The sequence below is a fragment of the Maniola jurtina genome, chromosome 5, assembly GCF_905333055.1.
Source record: "Maniola jurtina chromosome 5, ilManJurt1.1, whole genome shotgun sequence".
NCBI lineage: Eukaryota > Metazoa > Arthropoda > Insecta > Lepidoptera > Nymphalidae > Maniola > Maniola jurtina.
In genome coordinates, this window is record NC_060033.1 from 12,382,843 (window position 1) to 12,407,785 (window position 24,943).

At 37.5% G+C, this 24,943-nt stretch overlaps 1 protein-coding gene and 1 long non-coding RNA gene across 3 annotated transcripts in view; one reads left to right on the top strand and one right to left on the bottom strand.

The window, feature by feature from the left end:
- LOC123865565 overlaps positions 1–24,943 on the bottom strand; it is a 417,170-nt gene that overhangs the window by 130,697 nt on the left and 261,530 nt on the right. The gene's annotated exons all lie outside the window — the stretch shown is intronic.
- Positions 1–24,943, top strand: part of LOC123865531 (serine/arginine repetitive matrix protein 1) — a 72,478-nt gene that overhangs the window by 33,003 nt on the left and 14,532 nt on the right. The window contains exons 2-7 of one of the 2 annotated variants that reach the window (XM_045906609.1): positions 22,398–22,537; positions 22,888–22,996; positions 23,237–23,409; positions 23,989–24,178; positions 24,391–24,481; positions 24,768–24,893. In XM_045906609.1, coding sequence (XP_045762565.1) covers positions 22,482–22,537; positions 22,888–22,996; positions 23,237–23,409; positions 23,989–24,178; positions 24,391–24,481; positions 24,768–24,893 — 745 coding nt within the window. In that variant the 5' untranslated portion in view covers positions 22,398–22,481. Of the gene's footprint in view, positions 1–22,397; positions 22,538–22,887; positions 23,170–23,236; positions 23,410–23,988; positions 24,179–24,390; positions 24,482–24,767; positions 24,894–24,943 lie in introns of both variants that reach the window. The other variant, XM_045906608.1, reaches the window with a different exon arrangement.

Sequence of the window (24,943 nt, forward strand, 5' to 3'; positions counted from 1 at the left end):
ATCGAGTTTTAAAAACAACCTTTTTACATTAATTAAACGTTAATTTGGCACCCGTATTTTTTGTGATTGAGGCGTATCCTACAGTTCAATTGCTCATTAAATTTTGGTTTAACGGTCTTAAATTACATCGTCCTCGGCTATTGAAATCGGCCGTTGATAAAACAGTAATTGAAGATCGTCAAATAAATTATAGTTAGGCGGTCAGCTGTCGTCGTGTCCATGTTCCACTTGCACCTTGCAGTGTCAATGACTTTTCATAAGGTCGCTCCCAAAATTTATTAATTTTATGATCTACGGGTCTTTCCATAAGTGAAGAAAAAGAAAATGGGGATGATCTTCTTCATGCCTAAGTACTTACATAGAAGTATGAAGACTGTAGACTTATTATCTGGTAAACTTCCAGAATTTAGAGCAGGAGTGAATAGGCATCTAGGTACCTACCTACTGCCCGGCTAGCATGGGCAGTAGATAAAAATTATATCCCCGATTATATCCACTGATTTCTATGACATCTGTGGATATAATCGGGGGATATAATTTTTATCTACTGCCCATGCTAGCCGGGCAGGTATCTCCTTGGCAAGGTTTTTTATCATCTCAGTATACGTCCAGAATCCAGGCTCCAGTAGATATTCTTCGAAAGCTTTGAGCGAATATGTACTTATGTAGTTACTGGAGATAAACAAGTTTTACAAACTTGGCAAGAGCACAAATGTTCAAGATTTGGGATTTGATTCAAACCCTAAGATCAAGGGCATCAATTATATTTTCAAATAAATCACAATAAAGGTACCTATTAACTTTTTGACAGCTATAGTGATTTCATCACTATCCTGTGCTGTGCGATATGTTAAAAAAGCAATTACCTACCTACTGGCAACATCAAGTCACCTCATTAACGGTTTCGGAAACAGTTGATTGAATAGTTTGTTATTTGGCACCATTGTTCCGGCTCGTTATTTTCGTATTGCGCAAATTGTAATTGTATTTATTTACTCAAAATTTAACATAGATGAGAGCCATACCTACCAGCAAACCAGTCCAAAGCTTCTATGATGTTCTAGCAATCCTGTGATTGGATTGGATTTTAAAAGGCTTTCAAAAATGGTTTTGACTGTTTGAAAAAAATATGCAAAGTGCAAATCCTGTATCAGAGCTGTACCTACAATCGTAGTTCGCAAATACGAGTAGATTGGTATTAAACTCTTAATTCAAAGGTGTAATATTATTTGAAAAGAGATTTATAATAACCATGGTGGTTTTCAATTATTTCTGAAATAAGCAGTGTGACAGTCGTCTGTTGCAAAACGACATAATCCGGCTACCATACCTTTGCCACATGAGTAGATATCCTTTGCTAGACAAATCGAGTAGGTATTAAAATCGATTTTCCACTTTCTACACCGCACCGGCAAGTTTCCATGTAGGTACTCGTACCTATTCACAATCGATTCGTTCTGCACTTCCCGCGTTATATCGTATAGCGTTTTCTGTCATTTTTTGCTCTCGATGCAACGCCCTAAATCGATTTTTAAATGGCACATAACTGTACTTTTACTGCTTCCAGCCTCAATATTTCTGAGGAACTTAAGTTTTATAAATTACTTAACCGTTTAAATCATAATGGTTTAAATTACTAAAACTATCCTTCCCTCCAAATAAGTACTTGAGAGGGAAGTATATGTAGTAGGTAAGTACCTAAATTCCTACCTGTTAAAGCTTACGCTAATAGTACCTAGAAGGACAAAATAGTGCCCGGGTTTTGAACCGTTTGACCGTTCAGACTACCACCACCAGACCACTAAGGTAAGTTTTATAGCTAGGTAAATATATTTATTTAATATCTGCTTATTTCATATTGGTGACTTCATTCGCATTGTATTTCTGCAAAACGAAGAAGATATAGATCCTCTTCGTTCTCTAGGTCGTGACTCCTGATACTGAGAGATATTCTAAACTACAATAAAATAAGTTTTGCTGTCAAAACAAATTTTCAATTCAATTTATTTATTTTAGACTACTACCCACCTCATTCTGGTTTGCCTCCAATTTGCTTATTCGTATAATATCTAGTTGGCAACAAGTAAGTAATTGGTAGTGAACTAGAAAAGGCGATCCATTTTACACCTACGTGAATTTTACACCAACGCCGTTAATATAGTGTTTTATGATCTAGTAAATAAATATAGCCATAACTACTATATCGGCACCACAGGTACAGGAGACCGGTAATGATTTTTCTTAGTTTAGCATTCAGAAATGTTTTGATAGAGAAACGCCGTCAGCTAGATATTTATAGTAATTCAGTCAATAAACAATAATAACAATTAATATTATTTTTCACAACAATAATAATATGACACCGGAACGTGTGTAGAGATAGTACCGGAAGCAATCCGGAGTGGACACGGAGGTCAGAACAGTGTGGACTGAGCCTACATAAAATAGGGACAAAAATAAGAATTTGACTATCGGGATTCGGGAGTCGGGACATGTCCGAACAAGCTGTTTAGTTGTAAAAAATTCGGTGCTGTGTCAAAACTCGGGTTCTTTTTATTATTTGAAAAACTTTGGATAGATACTTTGACAATTTTGTTATTAAAACAGGTGTAATAATTATTACGTGATTTAAAAAATCTTTATTTGAATTGAATAGACTGGAAAGTGGAAACTATAAGGAATTACGAGTAAGTAAGGTTCATTTAATCCTACAGGGAAAACGCTATACCTACTACGAATAAGGAGGCTTTTCTAATTGCGCGTAATACCCACGTAGACTGTAGAATGAACGCAATTCGTTATGAATAAAGCCAGTCGGAGTCGTGGGGTGAATGAACACTACGCCGGCTCTCAGCGAGCGACGCTTGAAATCGATCTGTAGAGTTGTGTGTAAATTAAAGAGGCTTTCGTACTGAACAGTCAGAAAAAGTTCAGGTAGAAATGTTCCAAATTAAAATTACGCGTCTCTTAGAACCCTCTACATTAAATAGTAGGTACTTACCACAGGTACTTACCTAATAAACACACCTCATGTCATGTACCTACCTACCTACCTAGTTACTTACAATATCAAAAGTTTACTTAAGTAGGTAACATCTGATTAAACCTATGCCTGTGATATCTATAATAGAGTAACAAGTGTTAATTAAGGTAATTGCTATTTGACAAATCGCAAAAATGCTGTACTTTGAAGTAAATTGTTTATTTTTCTAAAGCATTAACAGCTATTAAATACATGCAATTAAAAACTTCAATTTGTGAAGATTATAAGGGCCTCTTTTTATTTAGTATACATTATCCCAATAAAAAAAAAAAACCAAGTTGAAAACATTGCTGTTCGCAACTTGTTCTGTAAAAGTTTTCTTTAACATCTTGATACTTTGAAGCCAACCTCCAGAAAATGATATGTTTAGGTTTAGCAATCAATTTTAACTGTTAGTTTTATACTAAATGTTTTTCGTTTCTTAAATAATCTAAAACTAACCAAAAAACTTCCTGTGCTATTTATTTTCTTGCAGGCGCTCTATGGAATTCAGTGTCCACTGGACTGTCATGGCGGAAGGACTGTGCGCGTCATTTCGTCGCAAAATATTATTTAAAATGAATTTAAGCTTATTATTTTTGAATGAAAGTTGTGTTTATAATCGTTGAAAAATAAAATAGGGATTTTTTCATTTCTAAATGAAGCCTGCTCATATACTAAATTTTATTCTAAAGTTACGGTTTTACCAGGTAAATACTCGGAGGTTGTCATAGATTATGATGACAGATAGTAAGTGTTCTAAATAGGTATTATACCTATGTTAGGAGATAGCGCGCCTCGTTCCGGGTGCCGTGTTCCGAAATGGATTTCGTAGTAGTGCAAGTTTGGTGCAAGCCCCACATGACGGAGGGGTATGCGTCAGGCATTTCCTGTGTACAAAAAAAAAGACCTATATTTCGGATCCATATTTCATCAGTGACAATATGCACTATTCAAAGACTGTTCTTCAAGCATTGAGGAATTTTGGACAGAGACATCTCGAAGGTTCCCGAAGGCTGCCTGAGTTAGATTTGTCGGCTAGCTAGCTTTTTTCGAAATTGGACTTACTTAGCTGGATTGTGTGTTAGAGCTTTCTTATGAGATATTATATGTACATAATATAACCATGGGTCTCATAAGAAAGCTCAGATTCATGCTGCGGGCAATGGGGAGAGCCTAAAGGTTGGAACGCCATTTCGGCGGCCGTGTTTCCTGCCATATATACCTTAGATACCTGCAAGCCAAGAGTGAATAGGCATCTTCTAGGTAAGCGTGCTCCAACTTGGACCTCATCATTGCTTTCTTTAAAGCATGATTGTCGTCAAGCGCAAGCGCAAAGATTCAGGCGGCGCAAACCCGTAGCATGTGGAAGACCCTATTAAAGATCTATGTTCACGGTGGACGTCTGTCGGTTGATGTTGATGATTATGTCTTTAGTGCAAGTAGTTCAGTAGTTTCAGAGTTTATCGATAACAAACAAACAAACCTTTCCTCTTCATAATATATGTAGTTAGTAGCGCAAACTTGGAATAAAATCTCGTGGGCACTCTTTGATTTTCCGAGATAAATGTCATTTTACCTGACAGCCCTAATCAATTTTATCACTGATATTAATAACTAATTCATAACCGTTAAACCTAAGTGTCAAAATCTCGTTTTTCTAGTCGAGTTCCGTAGGCTCTTTGAACCCACCACATTATTATCCCAAGAAAACCTACCATTAGATGTAGGAATAATGGAAAGAGATCACAACCCTCAGCAATAAAGAATACGATGCGGAGAGAGATGTCACTCTCAAGGTCTTTAAATGTATCCATGCAAAAAACCACGTCGACTGGTTGCTCCGTTGCAGCGTGATTGAATATTAAACCAACAAACACACTTTCGCATTTGAAATATGGCCAGTGATTATAAGAAACAGTTTAAATCTCTCTCTGCTCTCTGAGAGACGTTAGGCAAAGTGAACACGAATTATGACACTTCTGTGTTCTTATACAAGCTTAGGTCTCTCAATTTTGTCAATTAATGTCAAATTTCTTTCTCAGATCAAAACCTAGTAAGTGGTTTAAATTCAAAAGAAGGCCGTAGTTCTTTCTGGTCCAATGCGGAATGGCATACTTCACACACCTTTGAGAACATGGAAAACTTGCAGGTATGTAGGTTTCCTCACGATGTTTTCCTTCGCCGTTAAAGCAAGTGATATTAAATTGCTTAAAACGCACATAACTGAAAAGTTAGTAGTGCGTGATTCCGGGATCGAACCCCCGACCTTCGATTAGGAGGCGGACGTTCTAACCACTAGGCTATGACAGTTTTTAAATTAAAGGGGTTTAAATATTTTAGTGTGAAGACTGGCCAACACATTTATTCATTACATGTGCATCATTTTCTTTTTTAGGGTTCTGTACCTCAAAATGAAAAACGGAGCTCTTAAAAGACCACTTTGCTGTCTGTCCATTTGTCCGTCCGTCCGTCAAGAAAACCTATACAGTACTTCCCGTTGATCAAGAATCACGAAATTTGTTCTCGGATTTATTCCTTTACTTGGGCTATGAGAGTTGAGACCTATCTACCTGCCCATAATTCTAGGTTAACGGGAAATACCCTATCGGTTTTCTTGACAGACACGACAGACGGACAGACGGACAGAAAGACAGACAACAAAGTGATCCTATAAGGGTCCCGTGTTTCCTTTTGAGATATGGAACCCTAAAAACATTACGTAAGTATGCAAAGTATTTCCCTTGCAAACCATATTTAACAGTTGACATGTAGAGGTCATTGACTTTTCCTATCTTACTTTTAAGTTTTAATGCATTATTAAGTATTTACTGTTTTGACATGGTATTTAGATAATGGGTGATATTTATTTTATTTAATCTAATTCCTTTTAAAAACTTAGTAAGGCGCATTAATCTATAAAAACCTAGCCAGTTCATAGACTTACTATGTTTTAAAATGGTCAAAGCGACTTACTAGCTTTTAATTTTACTTTAATGTGGGTGTCCTTACAATACAACGGGACATACTATGAAAGTTAGGCTTATGACATAAAACGATTTTCGGAAAAATGACATTTACTTTGTTTTGATATGGGGCGGTCGATATAATTAGGTACTAGGGTAAAGGCTCGAGTAAATGAACAGATTGGACGTTTTTACATGTATTAAGAGCTGGAATAAAAAACCGGCTGATATACCTTTTTTAAATATTTTCTTACAAATTCTTACACTTTTTTCAATTTCAATTTCAAAACCGTGTTCCGTTCAAACCGTTCAAAAGTGCGTGTGCGTGCGTCCATGTGTGTGTGTGAGTGTGTGTGAGTATATACTTGTCTGTATGTTTGTACGAGTGTTTGTGAGTGTGGTATTGCGTTGTATAACCACATGAGTAGCGAACGGAGTCAAAGCTTCATACAAGCGCGCTACGATAGGTACACTACTACAAGCTTGAGGCGCGTGTGTGCGTGAGCACAGGTGCTACGTCGCGTACGGAGAGAAATCGGTTTATACCGGCTCGGCCTGTGCTCAAGCTCAGGGGCTGCAGTACACGTCGCGCGTCGTGTTTTCATTTAATTTAATGTTAATGATAATAATTTAAATAGTGTTTAAAATCTATTTTCTTGAACTGTCATAGATTTTGTTCAAAATCAATATCTGAGGATCCCTAGGATCACAAAACAGGAAATTGTTACCAAAATTTAAAAAAATCGACGCCATTTTGAAATTCTTTGTTAATTGACCGATTTCGTTCAAAATCGATATTTAGAGCTCCCTGGGGATCACAAAATAAGAAACTGTTACCAAAATTTAAAAAAGTCGACGCCATTTTGAAATTCTTTGTTAATTGACCGATTTCGTTCAAAATCGATATTTAGAGCTCCCTGGGGATCACAAAATAAGAAACTGTTACCAAAATTTAAAAAAGTCGACGCCATTTTGAAATTCTTTGTTAATTGACCGATTTCGTTCAAAATCGATATTTAGAGCTCCCTGGGATCACAAAATAAGAAACTGTTACCAAAATTTTAAAAAGTCGACGCCATTTTGAAATTCTTTGTTAATTGACCGATTTCGTTCAAAATCGATATTTAGAGCTCCCTGGGATCACAAAATAAGAAACTGTTACCAAAATTTAAAAAAGTCGACGCCATTTTGAAATTCTTCGTTAATTGACCGATTTCGTTCAAAATCGATATTTAGAGCTCCCTGGGATCACGAAATAAGAAACTGTTACCAAAATTTAAAAAAGTCGACGCCATTTTGAAATTCTTTGTTAATTGACCGATTTCGTTCAAAATCGATATTTAGAGCTCCCTGGGATCACAAAATAAGAAACTGTTACCAAAATTTAAAAAAGTCGACGCCATTTTGAAATTCTTTGTTAATTGACCGATTTCGTTCAAAATCGATATTTAGAGCTCCCTGGGATCACAAAATAAGAAACTGTTACCAAAATTTAATAAAGTCGACGCCATTTTGAAATGCTTTGTTAATTGACCGATTTCGTTCAAAATCGATATTTAGAGCTCCCTGGGATCACAAAATAAGAAACTGTTACCAAAATTTAAAAAAGTCGACGCCATTTTGAAATTCTTTGTTAATTGACCGATTTCGTTCAAAATCGATATTTAGAGCTCCCTGGGATCACAAAATAGGAAACTGTAACCAAAATTTAAAAAAGTTGGCACCATTTATAATTCTTTCTAAATTGACTGATTTCGTTCAAAATCGATATTTAGATCTATTGATCGATATTTAAAGATCGATATTTAAACTAGGCAATCACAACAAAAACAAACTTTACCATCTTGTTGACCAAATAACTATTGTTAATTAAATTGTATCCTCCAGTGCCAACCCTACCAAAATAGTTATAAAATTTGCTCGCTTCTTAGAAGCTTTGCCTCTGTTTGCTACTCTGTGGTATAACACCATGTTAGTAAATCTTAGTATATTTTTAACCGACTTTAAAAAAAGGAAGAGGTTCTGAATTCGTCGGTATCTTTTTTTTTTATGTATGTTCCCCGATTACTCAAAGACGCCTGGACTGATTTGGATTTTTTTTTTTTGTTTGATAGGGTATACTTTGCAAGTGGTCCCATATAAATTTGGTAAAGATCTGATGAATATCTTTGAAGATGGAGAACAGAACTCCTCAATGGATAAGAGCAAATTCAATTTTTTTTTTAATGTATGTTCACCGATTGCTCAAAGACGCCTGGACCGATTTGGAAATTATTTTTTTTTTGAAAAGCTAGGTATACTTTGCAGGTGGTCCCATATAAAGATGAAGTTCTGATGAATATCTTCTGAGATGGAGAACAGAACTCCTCAATGGATAAGAGCAAATTGCTCGCGATCAGTGTAATTGCTTAGTAAACAGTAGGGTTTTAGCTGGGCATGGCATATTATTATAGTACAGTGGGGCCACTAAAAATTTTGAAATAAAAAATTTTCAAAAGAAAAATAAAACCGACTTCAAAAACCACAATAACTTAAATTATTTTTTACTTTTTAGTGTTTGTGATTTTGAAGTCGGTTTTATTTTTCTTTTGAATTTTTTTTATATTTATTCTGGTATTCTTCTTTCTTGGATATGGATCCCTCTTGGGTATCCCCATTTCTCTCTGTCTTTGGTACTATCAAGCTAATTTTCTCTCGCGATTTGCACAATAGCATTAGACCAACGCGTTTTCGGTCTACCTACCTGTCCTTCTTTCATCTGTAAAAATCGATACAATATGACCATTTACATTTCAGTTTTAGGGCATGTCTCAAGGTGTCTGTAGGCTTTGTCTTTTTTCTTATGTCTTCAATTCTCACTTTGAATATTTTTTGCTTAATTTATGCAACTTGCCATCGCCCTTTAGCAATTCACTATTTCTTTTTATATTCTTTGTCTGGACCCATGTTTGGCTGGCATAGGTAAGGCATGGCAGGATGCATGTATCTATAACGGATCTTTTAAGATGTACTGGGTAAGCTCCTTTCATTCTTTCCTTTTGTGCCCAGTAAAACAAGCATACTCGGGCTACTTTGAGAACCCATTAGCAGCTAACAGCAAGGCCTGGATTCCAATTTTTATATGTGGAAGCTGTATTTCCTCGTTGCGTTTATGAGCAAATAAGAATAGTTAACTACTTTTACTAAAAAAAAATTTTATTATTTGGCGCGAACCATCTAAACACCATGATGATTATTATTTCTGCGTTGTGAATATTACCAGAAGAAACAGCAAAAAAATTGTTCCAAGCGGCTCTATTGTAACTTGCAGTCTGCAATTTGAACGATTCTGACTTCTGGTGATAAATCTGTACCTCAGCCCCAACCCAGTACCTCTAATCTACCATTTCAAGAACTTTCAGAAGGTAGTGACGATGTAGTGACTTTTTTACATCTCAACTTAGACCATTCAATCAAAATTATTTGGATCACTTAATGAGAGATCTTAGATTGTCTAAAAAGCATCAGAACATGTGGCTTCTCGGCTCAAAGGAACAAATCTGATAACATCAGACACTTGTGTTACGGTATATTATTCTCACTACTCTTAACACATTCAGTAGCTGATGTTGCACTTCCAGCGACTTGGATGCAACAAGGGCGTTAAGTTTCATTTTCTCTATAGTCATTTGGACTGTTTTCCAGAAAATTTAGGTGACTTTTAAACTAAGATAACTATACCAAAGGGGATAATATCATATGAAAGGGCTCTATTATAATTCTAAAACAGGTTTTATTTATTATTATTATGTAAAAGAGTTTTTGATTTATCGCGCAAAATGTAGAAAAAAATATACAATAAGTCAAAAACTGAAAATCTGACAATTTTTTTTAAATTCCAAGCCGAAAATATACTTAAGAATTTATTAATAGGAATCGAGAGTTTATGCACTAGATAGAGTTCGTTCATTCACTGAAATTCCCAGTTCATTTACTGGCAATTTATCCTTTTGTTAAATAAAATAATTTATAATAATTAATACCACGCATTTTATTTGATTTTTTGATATACTGTGTACAGATACACAAAAAATAAAAATTATATATAGAACAATTCTCATATATCTTAATTTTAGGTCAAAGTCAGGGTAATCCTTATTCGTTCATGTACTGGATCTTTTACCCTCCTACGTCAAAATACTAAAAGTCCGCGTAAATTTCGCAGATTGAAATGTCTGCTTGATTAATTGTCAATAGAGGGTCATGACATGTCAAAATTGCTAGTTTGAAGGTGAAATCGTCTAAGTCATTCGAGATGGTTTTCCTCTTAATAATTAAAAATGTATAACACCCCCGACAAGTGAAGGTTACAGTAACTAGAAAAGAGCTGATAACTTTCAAACGGCTGAACCGATTTTCTTGGATTATAGCTAAGAACACTCTCGATCAAGCCACCTTTCAAACAAAAAAAAAACAAAATTAAAATCGGTTCATTAGTTTAGGAGCTACGATGCCACAGACAGATACACAGATACACACATCAAACTTATAACACCCCTCTTTTTGGGTCGGGGGTTAAAAAGTTTCGGAAGTTCCCAGGGATCGGATCGAAATACAACTTAGATAGGTAACATCTAATTATACCTAGGTCTATGATATCTTTCGTTCATTATTTCTTTTCTCTTTTCTTTTTTTTATTGGGGGTTAGTTAGTTACAGTTAGTATTAGTTAGTATCCTAAGTTAATTAGATCCAGCAGTGGTTTAAGCTGCAGGTAGGTATACTGTATTTGTACTGTAGGCAGTACGAATTAGGGATGTTATGGATATATAATTTCGGATCCGGATATGGATATGGATATTGGTAAAAAATAATATCGGTTTCGGTTACGGTTATGGATATTAAATTATTTCGGATTATCCGATAGTTTCGGTTACGGATATTAATTTTTTAAGGAACTGTAAAATGTGAACTGATGAAGGTGTCGCATTCCAGCGGAGTGCACAGTTAATTCGTGCCAGTGTAGTATTTAGTAAGACTCCGTCCTATCCGAAACTATCCAAAACTTTTATTACGGATTCAGTTACGGTTACGGATATTTTTTTATTTCGGATATCCGATAGTTTCGGTTACGGATATGGATATCCATAACAACACTAGTACGAATACACACTTGTAGATACACTTTACTTACTCAGAAATAAGAAGAGATCTCTTTACAGTTCGTCATAAGAGAACAGCCGGCGAAGTCACGTAACGTTTCCACAGGCTCGCAGCTCAGACCGGTTCCCACGTTTTGCCTGCGCCTTGCCACTTGTGAGTAGGTACATACCTACTACCTACGTACAAAGTAAATCTAGATCCGACAGTCATAAAGCCGACAGGTGTCCCGTCTCGCGGTTACGCGATTCCCACATTATCAGTTTATTTACCTACTTAAACTTATGAATTTAATTTATACCTACTAGATGATGCCCGCAGCTTCTCCCGCGTGGATTAGTCAGATCCCCTGCAGCATCAGGATTGAGGAGTTTGGATTTTTTTATGGAACAATGTCGAAAGTTCCTCTATCGATTAAAAAAATAATTACGCAAATCGGTTCAGAAATCTCGGAGATATCAGTGCATAGGTAGAAAACACAACTCTTTCATTTTTAAATTCGGTTAAAAGTAGCCTATATTACTCCTTGGTTAATCCTCTACTTGTCTGCGATAGTCCCATCAAAATAGGTTCAGCCATTCCGAAGATTAGCTCTTTCAAACAGACAGTCACTTAAATTTTATTTATTAGCAAGTATAGACAATTTACTAGACAAATATGGCCAATTCTTTTGTAATTAACCACTAAACTAAACCTGTATATATAACAGAATTATTCTGTTATATACAATTGGTTCTGGCATTAGAATTAGCCGTAAGAAGAATGAGCCGTATTATGTAAGCAATTTTTGCAACTTCACGTGTAAGATTTTTGAAATTTACTGCAGTAGAATCCTTAGGGCGTTTGTGCACTCATTCGTATTCAATTCGTATTAAATAATTCGTAATCGAAAAAATACGATTCAAAGTGGCCACCATGCGAAACGTAGGTATACTAGTGTGCACTCAATTCGTATTTGATGGATTTTGAAGTGAAACTCTGTGAAAAATACGGATCGTATAAATTTACGAAAACGAATACGAATTGAATACGAATGAGTGCACGAACACCCTTAGTCTGTTGAGAAAATAATAATTAGGTACTCGCGGACGGAGTTACATACAACTAAAGCCGTAATTTTATGCACTTTTATTTTTATTGTTTGCTGTCCTGCAAAGGATGCACTTAACTGTATTGTTTATTAAATTCTTCCTGCACATTAAAATAAAAATAATATAAACATTGAATAGAATGGTCCCAGCAAGGCTCATAACGTAACGTCTCCTATTAACCATCGGAAACGATCGCCTTATTTGATGGCGATTGATTACAAACTGAATGCAATCATGTGCGGAATACCAATGAGATTTGTAACTTGTAACTGTATGTACGAGTAGGTATTAGGTAGGTATCTAGAATCTAGATTTATATTTAACTAAGTCGATAGATACCTAATTTATTACGCACCTAAACTGTACCTAAGTTTGAATTAGCTCTAGGTAGGTATGTTAATTGAGACACACTTGTAGATATACATCCCTCCCTAGGAAGCAAGGATCTATATCCGTGTCAATAATCAAGATAGGTTCAACTGTCAAGCAGTGAAAATTTAGCAGACGGACAGACATACTTCCGCATTAGTAATATTATATTAGTTTGGAAAGTGGATATGGATTTTATGGCTACAGTACATACACATTGGCCCAAAACTTTCGGGGAGTGCCGGTGTAAGTCTAAACTCTAAACGCTACAGTTTACGAATTGCACCAAGATCATTTTGATATTTGTGTGAAAACTCACAAAAGTTGCAACCCTTATCACACTAATATTATAAAGGCGAAAGTTTGTATGTGTGTGTGTGTGTGTATGTGTGTGTGTGTGTGTATGTGTGTGTGTGTGTATGTTTGTTACTCCTTCACGCAAAAACTACTGGACAGATTTGGCTGAAATTTGGAATGGAGATAGATAATATCCTGGATTAGCGCATAGGCTACTTTTTATCCCGGAAAATCAAAGAGTTCCCACGGGATTTCAAAAAACCTAAATCCACGCGGGCGAAGTCGCGGGCATCGGCTAGTGGTCCCTATATCCGGCCACTGCGTACTTAGGCCATAGCTTAGGCTTAGCAATAAACCACTTCCCAGGTTTCTACACGTTATAGTACAGTCACAGTTTTACGTAAAACTGTGGCACAGTACAGCCAAAGGAACATAAGATAATCGGTGATACAGACAGATGCTTTGTTTTATTTATGACACTTTTATACGATATCGTCTAGACATTGTGATTATTGGCTTGCGAAAATGCCGGACAAACGGACGGACATCCGCCGCCTACACGATTTCCATTGAATTGAATCGGTGATTCGGCGCATGCTAACTAACCGAGACATTGGAGACCTTTGTTCCAAAGTTAATGAGCCTTTAACTTACTACTAATTGAATGTCAACAACTTTTAATGTTGTATTCATTTGAAACATTCATTACCTGATTAATTAGATAATTATCTAACTCGTTAGTCTGTAGAGATAATTTTATGTTCAATAACTACTTAATTCATCAGAAGCCTCGGTCACCTTTCTGATTTTTAAATACCTAAGGAAAGCTGTAGGTACTTAATAAACTTAGCCCATCTCTTATTGGTCACAACTTACCACACGGCCCACTAGACTAACAAGTACTGAATTCCAAAGTTTAGAAAAAACAATAGGACTGTAACTCTGCCGTTACACAATAGTGTCATATTGGTATGTGTTTCCAAAAAGCAACGGGTCTTGGATGGGGAGATGCTATACGCAACATTTCCCTCTGGAAAAGTACCGGACCGCTTGGTCAAAAATATAAGAGGGTACGGTAAAAGTGTGTGTGAATTATTGTTGATATATGTTCTATTTTTATATGTTGCGTCGTAGAGAGGGATTATATTAAATATTTTATAAGTAATAAAACAAAAGTCATGACTCACTCACTGACTAACTCATGAACACGGAACACCTAGCCCAAACCCGTGGGCATAGAAAGCTTAAATTTTGGACGGATTTTCCACAGAGTTTCTTCCAGAGTCTGATAAGGTCTGATTTTTTAAATTCCCAAGAGGGCAAAACCGTAGGTAGTTGCTAATGTGGATATTGGATAGATATCTTGTTCTCAATTGTGCTTATATGCTGTGGGCATCATATGTATTTCAATTATACGTCCAAGTATCACATATATAACTGCAGCTACTGCTAACTTTTAAAGACTTATGCTTCGGCTACACGCTCCGTCTTACCTGAGAGCTTAAATAGCTATACAAGCCAGTTTGTACAGTCAAGTGCGTGCGTGCGGACGGCAAGACGGTATGCCGCGCAGTTCTAAAAGCTGTTGAAAATCAGACTGCGCAGATCTCGGTGTTGCCCGTGCAGTTTTAACCTCGATTTAACTGCGCAGGTAAGATGGAGCGTGTAGCCGGAGCGTTGCAGAAGATCTGTGTAGGTATTTCCTCTCTTATAAGTGTTGCTCGTTGGTGTCTACAACCTACATGCTGTAGGTACGTAGGACACCATGCACGTCTTGTAGAACGCATCTTAAACAACGTGTAAATACGTTGTACATCTGAAGCCGTGCTATGAATGAATAAAACTCGAGTACAGTCTTGTAAAATGGTCATAAATTCTATTACATTCATTTTTTCTCTTCCAATGTATGTACGTACCTACCTACTTACGCAGCGATTCTAGAAACTATTAGAAAACTAGCTGATGCCCGCGACCTCGTTCGCGTGGATGTAGGTTTTTTAAAATTCCCGTGGGAACTCTTTAATTTTCCGGGATAAAAAGTAGCCTATGTGCTAATCCAGGGTATAATCTATCTCCATTCTAAATTTCAGCCCAATCCGTCCATTAGTTTTTGCGTGAAGGAGTAACAAACATACACACACACACACACACACGCACACACGCGCACACGCGCACACGCGCACACGCGCACACGCGCACACGCGCACACGCGCACACGCGCACACGCGCACACGCGCACACGCGCACACGCGCACACGCGCACACGCGCACACGCGCACACGCGCACACGCGCACACGCGCACACGCACACACGCACACACGCACACACACACACACACACACACACACACACACACACACACACACACACACACGCACACACACACACACAAACTTTCTCCTTTATAATATTAGTGTGATAGCCAGTCAGGAACTGTGTCTTTGAACTTGTATGGGATAAATGGAAAAGAGGAATAGGTTTTAGGTAGGTAGATCCTTAGCAGTGGTTGAAAATAGGTACTCGTGATAGCTAACATACAGCTACTCTTAACTCTGTTTTTTCTGGTCAACTGGTGATTGGATCTCTACGCCTTTATTACGTTACCATGATATTGTTTTTTCAAGTCACGGTTGTAAATGAGGTAGATATACTTAATACGTATATGCGTAGACTCTAGATACTAGGTACTACTTACTATATAGGTTTACTTACTATGTATTATATGAAAATACTAGCTGACGCCCGCGACTTCGTTCGCGTGGATGTAGTTTTTTAAAAATCCCGTGGGAACTCTTTAATCCCTCGTGGGACACCAAAGTGATGCCATGAGTGTTCTCTTTTCCATCTCTGGACATGGAATACTAAAAATTAAAAAAAAAAAAAACAAGATCATAACAACAATGCGTTGCTTAATTGGTTGACAGCGTTGGTCAATTCAAGAATTGTTGCGTTGTATTTGGCTTGAATTTCTATCCGATTGACCTTGCACCTCCATAACAGAAGACAATTGAACCTGTTTCTTTCCAGTTTTCATTCTATAGTCGGAGTCGCGAATAGACAGCGTCGGTCCTAGACTGTTTATATTGCAAACTACACTATATACATACAAACAGGATAGAGCAAGAATCCTTACGTGTACTTTTATTTGTTTATGGGGGCTTCAAAGCTTTTTCAATGTTATGAGCAATTTTCTTTCCACAATTCAAATAAATATATACCTACCTAGCTAAAGATCTTCCAAAATTAGGTTCTTACCTGCCTACTCAAAACTAGATATTTTCTAGTTTCTACATAATAATATCTGATAGTAATATAATAATTTCTTTATTACAATTCATGTTAGTAGTGCCTACCAGATATTATAATGTAGAGCCATTGACCTAATCTATCAAGTGCAGTCTAGGTCATGACTCTGAATAGTGAACACGTAATCACACAATATTTTTCTGGGTAAATTCTTAAAATAGTGAGACAGAAAGTAAAGTAATGCGCATGTATCACCTAATACCATTATCAGCAGCCGTTTGCATCCACTGCTGGACATATACTTAGGCCTACCCAAGAGTGCGCCACCACACACGATCCTCCGCCTTCCTCATCCATCCACTAGTAAAGAACATGTGTGTAGGAAACTTACTAGATTCCCGCGAATGCGTCTACGCGGTGGGTATTAGGCTCTTTTATTTCCCGGGATACAAGCAATCTCTTTACTTTTTGCGGCTATAAAGGTAATAGACAGATAGACTCACTTTCGTATTTATTACATAAGTACGGGTAGGCAGCAACGATTTATGGTTAAAGGATTGAATCTAATCATTAATGAGTTAATTATAAGGTCTGTTCTAAGCGGGCAGTCGTGGGTGTTAGGTACTCTCAAATAACCAGGCAACGACCTTTAAAATATCACTTTAACCCAACAAGTTGCTATTAAAATAGGTTTATTGGTTTACAGTTGAATAAATCAACAAAGCTAACCGCGTTGGTCGGAACGTTGCGAAATTGCACGCCTTCACTGCGTCGGCGAAACTTTATCGGGCCATCCACAGAAATCAGAGTAGGCTAGGTACCTCTACCTAGCTATTACGCGTACAATCTGAGAAAGGAACCGCCATATTTGTAATAAAAATAACATACCCGTATCTCTCCCTACGATTCCTAGGGAGTAGGTATGTTTTCTTCAATTATTATTTTTGTACGTTTTTGTCTCAGAATACAGAACTTTTTGTATGAGTTCCTTACAATTGGCGGTACTCGGGGACCGCGGTATTAAAAACAACAGATAGCATTTATATTAAGTACCAGAGTTTTTGGGCCTATCTAAAGTAGTAAAGGCCTAGTTCACGTTGGCCTAAACGTCTCGGCGAACATTTTGTGTTCATTTGTCGCTTGTCAGTAATTTGTGTTTTGCCGGTTTTCATGCAAACGTAAGTCTGCGACTGAAGTCGAACCGTAAACGTTTCTTTCTTACTTTTCACGTTTTACTTTACATATAAACCACATAGGACCGAATTCGAAACAATATCATGGTTTTTCATTCGTTTCATGATTTTTCATCATGGTCACCTTTTTAACCATTTTGGCACGGAACTCTAAAAATGAGGATTGCACTTATCGTGCTGCAACACAGTGAATGCAGAAAAATAACTTCAAAAGTTAGGAATAGTCTTTTTCAGAGTTAGCTAACTTTTTAGTTTTCCTTAGATACCGCGAAAACTCCAGAACACCCAACAATCTTTACTGTCTATAATCTATCCCATAGTCATAAGGATTTATACTACTTTTTACCCCCAGTCCACAAGCCACAAGTGCCTACATAACTATATTAATGGACTAGCGACCCGCCCCGGCTTCGCACGGTCGGACATTTATTTTTTCTATTTTCCGGGATAAAATAGCCTATACGGATTCGGAAGAATCCCTGTAAGTAATGGTAAAAGAAATTTTGAAATCGGTCCAGTAGTTTTTGAGCCTATTCAATACAAACATACAAAAATACAAAAATACAAAGGTTTCCTCTTTATAATATTAGTATAGATAACTTTAATAACAATATTAATGGCCACAATTGAAATCGATAGTGCCGTTAAGTGAATGCAGCTGCGTGAAACCGTATATACTTAAGTATGTACCTATTGTTATTTCTTCCAGAATACTTAAGAAAGTACCTTTTGAATTCTGTAAGTAGGTACTTTGTATTCGGATTGTTAAGTACAGTTGCACTTAAATAAATGGGTGTTCGTTTGTTGGTTTGTTCTTCAATTATGCCGCTACGAGGCAACAGGTCGACTTGATTTTTTGCGTGGATTTTTCGTCCTGGAAAATCAAATAGTTTCCACGAAATTCTTAATAGTCTAAATCTACGCCGGTAAGCGCGGGAGATGTGCGGGGTTTTCCCCCGCCTCATACCCGGATTGCCATCTCGACCTGTCGCGTACCATAGGTACTTACCTAATAATTAGGTTTAGGTATAACTACAGTCATTGTGACTAATTCTATTGTACTCCCTCTTAAGCTAAACTAAATTAACAGGTAAAGGAAATCTAGTACTATCCTCTTCCGCAAAGAGTGTTATGAAAGAGATAATAATAGAGCAGTCATTTCAGTTTAGAGATTATGTACCTACAACATAATTAGCCCCATTATCTTATGGATTTATGAATTTAAATTCCATGAATCTTAAATTAGTTTCAAAATAGCTTTATACTGGTATAGCTTACTCGTATAATAGATAGGTACAATACGTTAAGCCCGTTATTCTTAATGCAATTTTCATAAATTTTTAAGCGCAATATGATCTTTTATAACGCTGCCACTAATTCTTCACTAAAATAGGATGTTCGTGAGCCGACTTTATAGCCACTTAGTCACGGTCTGTTTGTTACGAAACTCATATTTATCGTGGATAACCTCATTCCTCATATGAAATAGGAATCCGAAGAAATCCGTTGGTAGATGCTGTGGCTACCTAATTCTATTGTACCTACCTAGGTACTTACACTTTAGAGAACTTAGCTAAATAATTAGTAGTTTTAATCTTTGCTATTCATGATGCGCCCTGCAGAAGAGATCTAGATTTAGACCTGTCAATTAGTTTAGAGATTCTATAGATATAGATTCTACACTGTGTAAACATAATGGACTAAGGTCTGAGTGAACAAGAGTGAGAGAACTTTCGGGTTTATCCTGAATCGACATGAATCGATGATATGTCAAATATTAGGCTACGTGAAATCATAGAAAAATATTAGGCTACGTGAAATCATAGAAAAATATTAGGCCTACCTGCGTCAAATGTACTAATATTTGACTCCTGCCAGTGACGTCGAAGCCTCGACGTTTCGTTACAAGTTCCCTTACCTGTCGTGAACTGTGTTAAGAGGGCTCTCTCCGTCACTCGTTTCATACAATCGTAGTTCCAATTTCATTTGAATATTAAGCAACCAAAGTCCATGAAATTTTGCAGACATATTCTAGAAACTAATATCTATGTCTGTGGTTTTCCAGATTTCTGTTAAAATATTCGGTTTCAAAGTTACGCGGTCTTAAAAAATTTCATACAAATCTTTGAGCCCCTGTAATTTTAAAATTACATATTTTTAGAAAAATCTAAAACACCACAGACACAGATATTAGTTTCTAGAATATGTCTGCAAAATTTCATGGACTTTGGTTGCTTAATATTCAAATGAAATTGGAACTACGATTGTATGAAACGAGTGACGGACAGAGCCCTGTTAAGGTTCAGATCTATAGATTTGGCCACAGCTTTGACTTTGCTCAGACTTAAGACACTGTTATACCTGTACGAGATAGCGTAATTCTTATCACTGCCATAAATCTGTCTCGTTTTAACTGAAACATAAGTCTGAGCAAAGTTTAAGTACGCTCTAAAGATCTCAATTCTCAGCCTAAGAGCTCGTGAGGGCCACCCCTATGCTAGCACCTCTATGACTCAACTGATTAATTTATTAATTTGTAAGGTCACAGATATAATAATATACTATAGGTAGGTACTACCTATTACTTACAAATAGGTAAGGTATACCTATGTAGTACTTATGAAATGTATTTGCAAATGTAGGTTACTTAGCCATAGCTACGTACGTACCTACTACCTACTGTTGCAATTGCACTTGTAAAATAAGCAAAATATATGGCGTGATATGTAAAGTTGCTTATTTAGCAGGTCGGGTGTCCGAACACGTACCTATCTGCTAATTTTATTACATAAATAAGCAGATTTGCAATACCTAACTACTTGCGCAATAACATCTGCACTGTACAAACTACTTACATTATGTAAAATTTTTATATAAATAAAATAGACTTCAAGAAAATTTTAATTCGAATGCCATATCAAGATTTTTTGATAAAGCTTTGCAACAATAACCTGAGTCTATATTTTAGGTTTTGGAAGGCACAAATCTCGTTACTCTCTTACTCTATTATCTCTCAAGGAAGTTGTAGTTATTAGCTTTGCGACAAAATCCTGATCCTGGATTTTAGGTTTTTGAAAGAATAAATTTGGTTACTGCTGTGAAATTAATGCTCAAATACTTTACTTTTACAAAAACTTTACTTTTTATCAACCTTGCTTTTTTATATTTAGCGATTCTCTTAGCAAAATTAGCTAACTTAAATCAAAAAGTCAAGTATCTTAAGACCCCCAGAATAGAACAGTTCTACGCCTACTCCTGTGTCAAAATTTCTCGAAAAGATATCTACCCTCCAGGAGTCCAGGCTTTATATTATTGGCAGCCCTAGCTTATCCGAGTACGTTAGCCTAGAAAGTTCTGTAAGAAATCGAAAGTTCATCTCTACTTACAGACTTTTTCCACTCAATAGCCAAACCGGTTACATATTATGAGAAATTATTGCACTTACAATGACTGTCGCGAACTATGAAATATGACTAGGTTTGTGACCATTCACCTTAGAACAGAAACGTTATGCACTAAGAGCCAGCGCGTGCCAGCCGTTCGTTATTTTATAAAAGCTGAAAGTTTCTCGGCTAATAAATAATAACTTATTTTAGACATCATGCCTATGTCTAAAATAAGTTATTTACTTATTAGGAGTCATTATATAGAGGGACTTCCAAAATTCGTAAAATCCACGTTCGATGTTAGTTTTAAGTTTGCTAAATTTTAAATTATCGATTACGTCCAATTATGTCATATGTCTATGACGTCACATCTGTGCATTTCATACAAGCTCTCTTACTAAGCGAGCGTTTTGACGTTTGATAAAAAGTCACTGATTTGACTAGTAGTCATCATCCCTATTGTCCCCACTCCCCAGCACAGGCAGGGACGGTCAATGACTATGAACTTTGTGTCATGGTGGCTCCTCCTCGTTCACATGAAAGTAGTAAATAGGTATACCAAAGTAGAGGTATTTTAGGCTAAATACCTTTCAGTTTTCACGTTGTTTTCACTCTATACCAGCGTGGGACAAGGGCCGAGCCAAATTCATCTAATTAACCAATGTCCATTACATACCATTAGAGCAAATGGGCAATTAGGCGTTGCGTGTTTTGGGTTGATTCTATGCTTTTGCCATGCGATGAACTACCTACTCTACCTTGATAATGTTATTGTTACTTTTACAGTTTCACTTTTTTCGTATTCAGGTAAGCAGGTACGTAGGTACTTACCTTAGAATTATAGAATAGAAGAAGAATGAATTCATACATATATTATGTCGCTAATTTACCTATTACCCAATAAATTGCTAATTAAATAAGTATTACCCAATATGTTGCCAATAAGCAAGCCAATTAGTTGCCAACTTATTGCCTTTACCTGTGATAACATTATTAGTGTTAACTGCTTGAAAATCTTCTGATCGTACGATGTCACGACTTTTTATGATAAATAGATGTTGCTCCTACCAATAGCTAGACGCCTAAATTACAGGACAGTGTACTCATCTATGTTTGCGCTTTTTAGGGCACCTGTACAGGTCATGGGACATTCAGGACAATGGTATATCTATTAAATGCGAGTGACGCGTGAAAAATTAGGATATCAAAACTGTTTCAAGTCAAACAGCCTATGAATCCCTGTAAAGTATTAGGTGGTACTTATCCATTCCATTCCTAAAGAAATATTTTAGATTAGCTTTTACCCGCGATTTCGTCCGCGTGATATAATTTATAGCCTACATATGTACAGGATGTTTGGTAATTAGTATATAATGACGACACGTACCCATGCTGCTTTGATCTGATAAATATAATGCTGAAGTATAATGACGAAATAAAATTATAAAAATATCCCATCACCCAACGTGGTTTTAGTTTAGGCGGTTTAGCGTTCCGGTACAATGCTGTGTAAAAACTGTCATACCCCTACCAGGTTAGCCCGCTTCCATCTTAGACTTCATGAACACTTACCACCAGGTGAGATTGCAGTCAAGGGCTAACTTGTATCTCAATAAAATCAAATCCCAAGTAACATCGTATGAAAGTAACCATAAAGAAGGTATTTAATTGTGGTCATCTTGTTTCAGATAATCGAGCGTGTGCGAGGCGGAGGACGGCAGGCGGAGGGCAAATGATGATCGCGGAGTGCGTGCAGACTCGCGCTCGGCGAAATGGCCGCGCTCTCCTGCTACCAGCCGTGCCGCTCGCACCTCGCACAGCCTGCTAGGTAATCGATCAACCCGATACATCAAGTAGGGACCTGATTAAAAGCCATGCAGTTGCCATATCCCTTCCAGGTTAGCCCGCTTCCATCTTAAACTGCATCATCGCTATCATCAGTTACCACCAGGTGGAATCGCAGTCAAGGGCTAACTTGTATCTGAATTTTAAAAAAGCCAGGGTTTCGCTGACATCTTTGATTGCAGTATAGTCCGTCAAAATCTTCATAAAACATCAAGTATTCAAAAACCTGGCAACTCTTCGTTTAAGAATTCACAAAATCATTTACGAGCTAGTATGAGAAACATTCTGCTTTTATCCTTATTCAAAAATGTAATAAAGTAATCACAATTTCAGGTGCTTCGACGACGACGAAGAATCAGCAACACTTACAGCGCGAAGACGTCAGTTCATCGAAAGATGTCACGAGGCGCGGACGGGGCGGCACCGGGACCTCATACCTGAGGTGTCCGTCAAGCGCACCAGGGAGGAGCTGGCAAAGCATGCGGCACAAAGCGCGACACTGACGAGGCGGCTCAACGTCGAGTCCGGCTGGTCCAAGGTCGAGGAGGTCAGGAAGAAGTTCGAGGGCGTGGCCACATCACCTGCATACTCCAGATCCTTTGAATCACCGCCTAGGTGAGTTGAGTAATTATTTCTTTTATATGATTCTGGATAGATTTTGGCACCAGACCTCATGACTGAGGTGTCCGTCAAGCGCACCAGGGAGGAGCTGGCAAAGCATGCGGCACAAAGCGCGACACTGACGAGGCGGCTCAACGTCGAGTCCGGCTGGTCCAAGGTCGAGGAGGTCAGGAAGAAGTTCGAGGGCGTGGCCACATCAACTGTATACTCCAGATCCTTTGAATCACCGCCTAGGTGAGTTGAGAATTTACTTTTAGGATGGTCATATTTTTGGCACTGGGACCTCATACCTGAGGTGTCTGTCCAACGCACCAGAGAGGAACTAGCAAAGCATTCGGCATAAAGCGCGACCCTGAGGAGTCGACCCAATGTCGAGTCTGGCTGGTCCAAGGTCGCTCCAGATCCTTTGAATCACCGCCGAGGTGGGTTGAGAATTTACTTTTAGGATATGATTCTGGACAGATTATTTGGAACCGGGACCTCATGACTGAGGTGTGTCCATCGAATGCACCAGGGAGTAACTGGCAAAGCATGCTGCACAAAGTGAGACATTGGTCAGGTGGCTCAACGTCGAGTCTGGCAGGTACAAGGTCCAGGAGAGAAGGTCAGAAAAAAGTCTGAGGGTCTAGAAATACTAAGTTTGTATACTTCAAACTATGTAACAGTTGCTAAGTGGTATTATCATGGTGACTTTTCCCACCTAGCTCAAATAATAATTGGTAGAAGATTTCAGTAATATAATCTCATCTCGACCCCAAGAAACTGCCGTCGACTATGTCCTGTCAATTTATTAATAACTTGATATAATTTCAGGCGTCGTCTAGCAGATTCGTTGTTCGCCAGTTTCAAGCTGCCCCGCAAGAAAGACATGGCGCAACCGCGTTCTCTGATGCCGCAGCAGCAGCAGAAGCGGAAGTCCGCCGTGGAACTGCTGGCGGAATCCAAAGCGTTCTATGTCAAGTCTGAAACCGTACTGGATCGGAAGCAAGAACTGCCTTTGAGGGTAAGTGGAAAGAATTTTGACAACTTATTTTTTTCCTCGTAGGAGAAAATGTAGCAGTTAATACCAATTAAATTGGTATTAATTGCTGATGTAAAGTGTGATAGCCTAGTGGTTAAGTATCACTTGCTTTAACGGTAAAGGAAAATATCGTGAGGAAATCGTATGTCTGAGAGTTTCAATAGTACCTACTTACAATATTATTACTGTTGCAGGTAAGCAGCGGGCTAAGTCAAGCGATAGCAGCCGGGGGCTGTCATCTAGTCAGCTCCGGCACTCTGAACAATGAGGCCTGCTGTAATCCTTGTAAGTTGATTGTCTTTTTCACATCATTATTAATTTTTGGAGATTCCTTGAGAACTACAATTCTTATTAGACCCTACCTAACTAACTAAAAACCTTGGTCCTATGTGTTTAGCATTATTTTTTAAAACACCAGATTTTGAAATTTTCCACATTTTTTTTAACGATAACTCAAAAATATTTATTACACTTAATGACGTATTAGCTAAAGGACGGATGAATTTTGCTTTGATACTAATTAAAGAAATAGAAAATACTGAAATAATAAACGTTTAATATCTTATTTCAGATGCAACAACTCGGATAGCTAGCACTAGAAGGGCGGTGAGCGCGGGCGAAGGTTTGCAGAACACGTTGCGAAGGTTGCTGGAACATTCTGACAGTAGAGAGAATGTGTACTCACCGGCTTATGTCTGTAAGTTAAAAAATGAATTAGAAAATTAGGAAACAGACCGACTGATAACG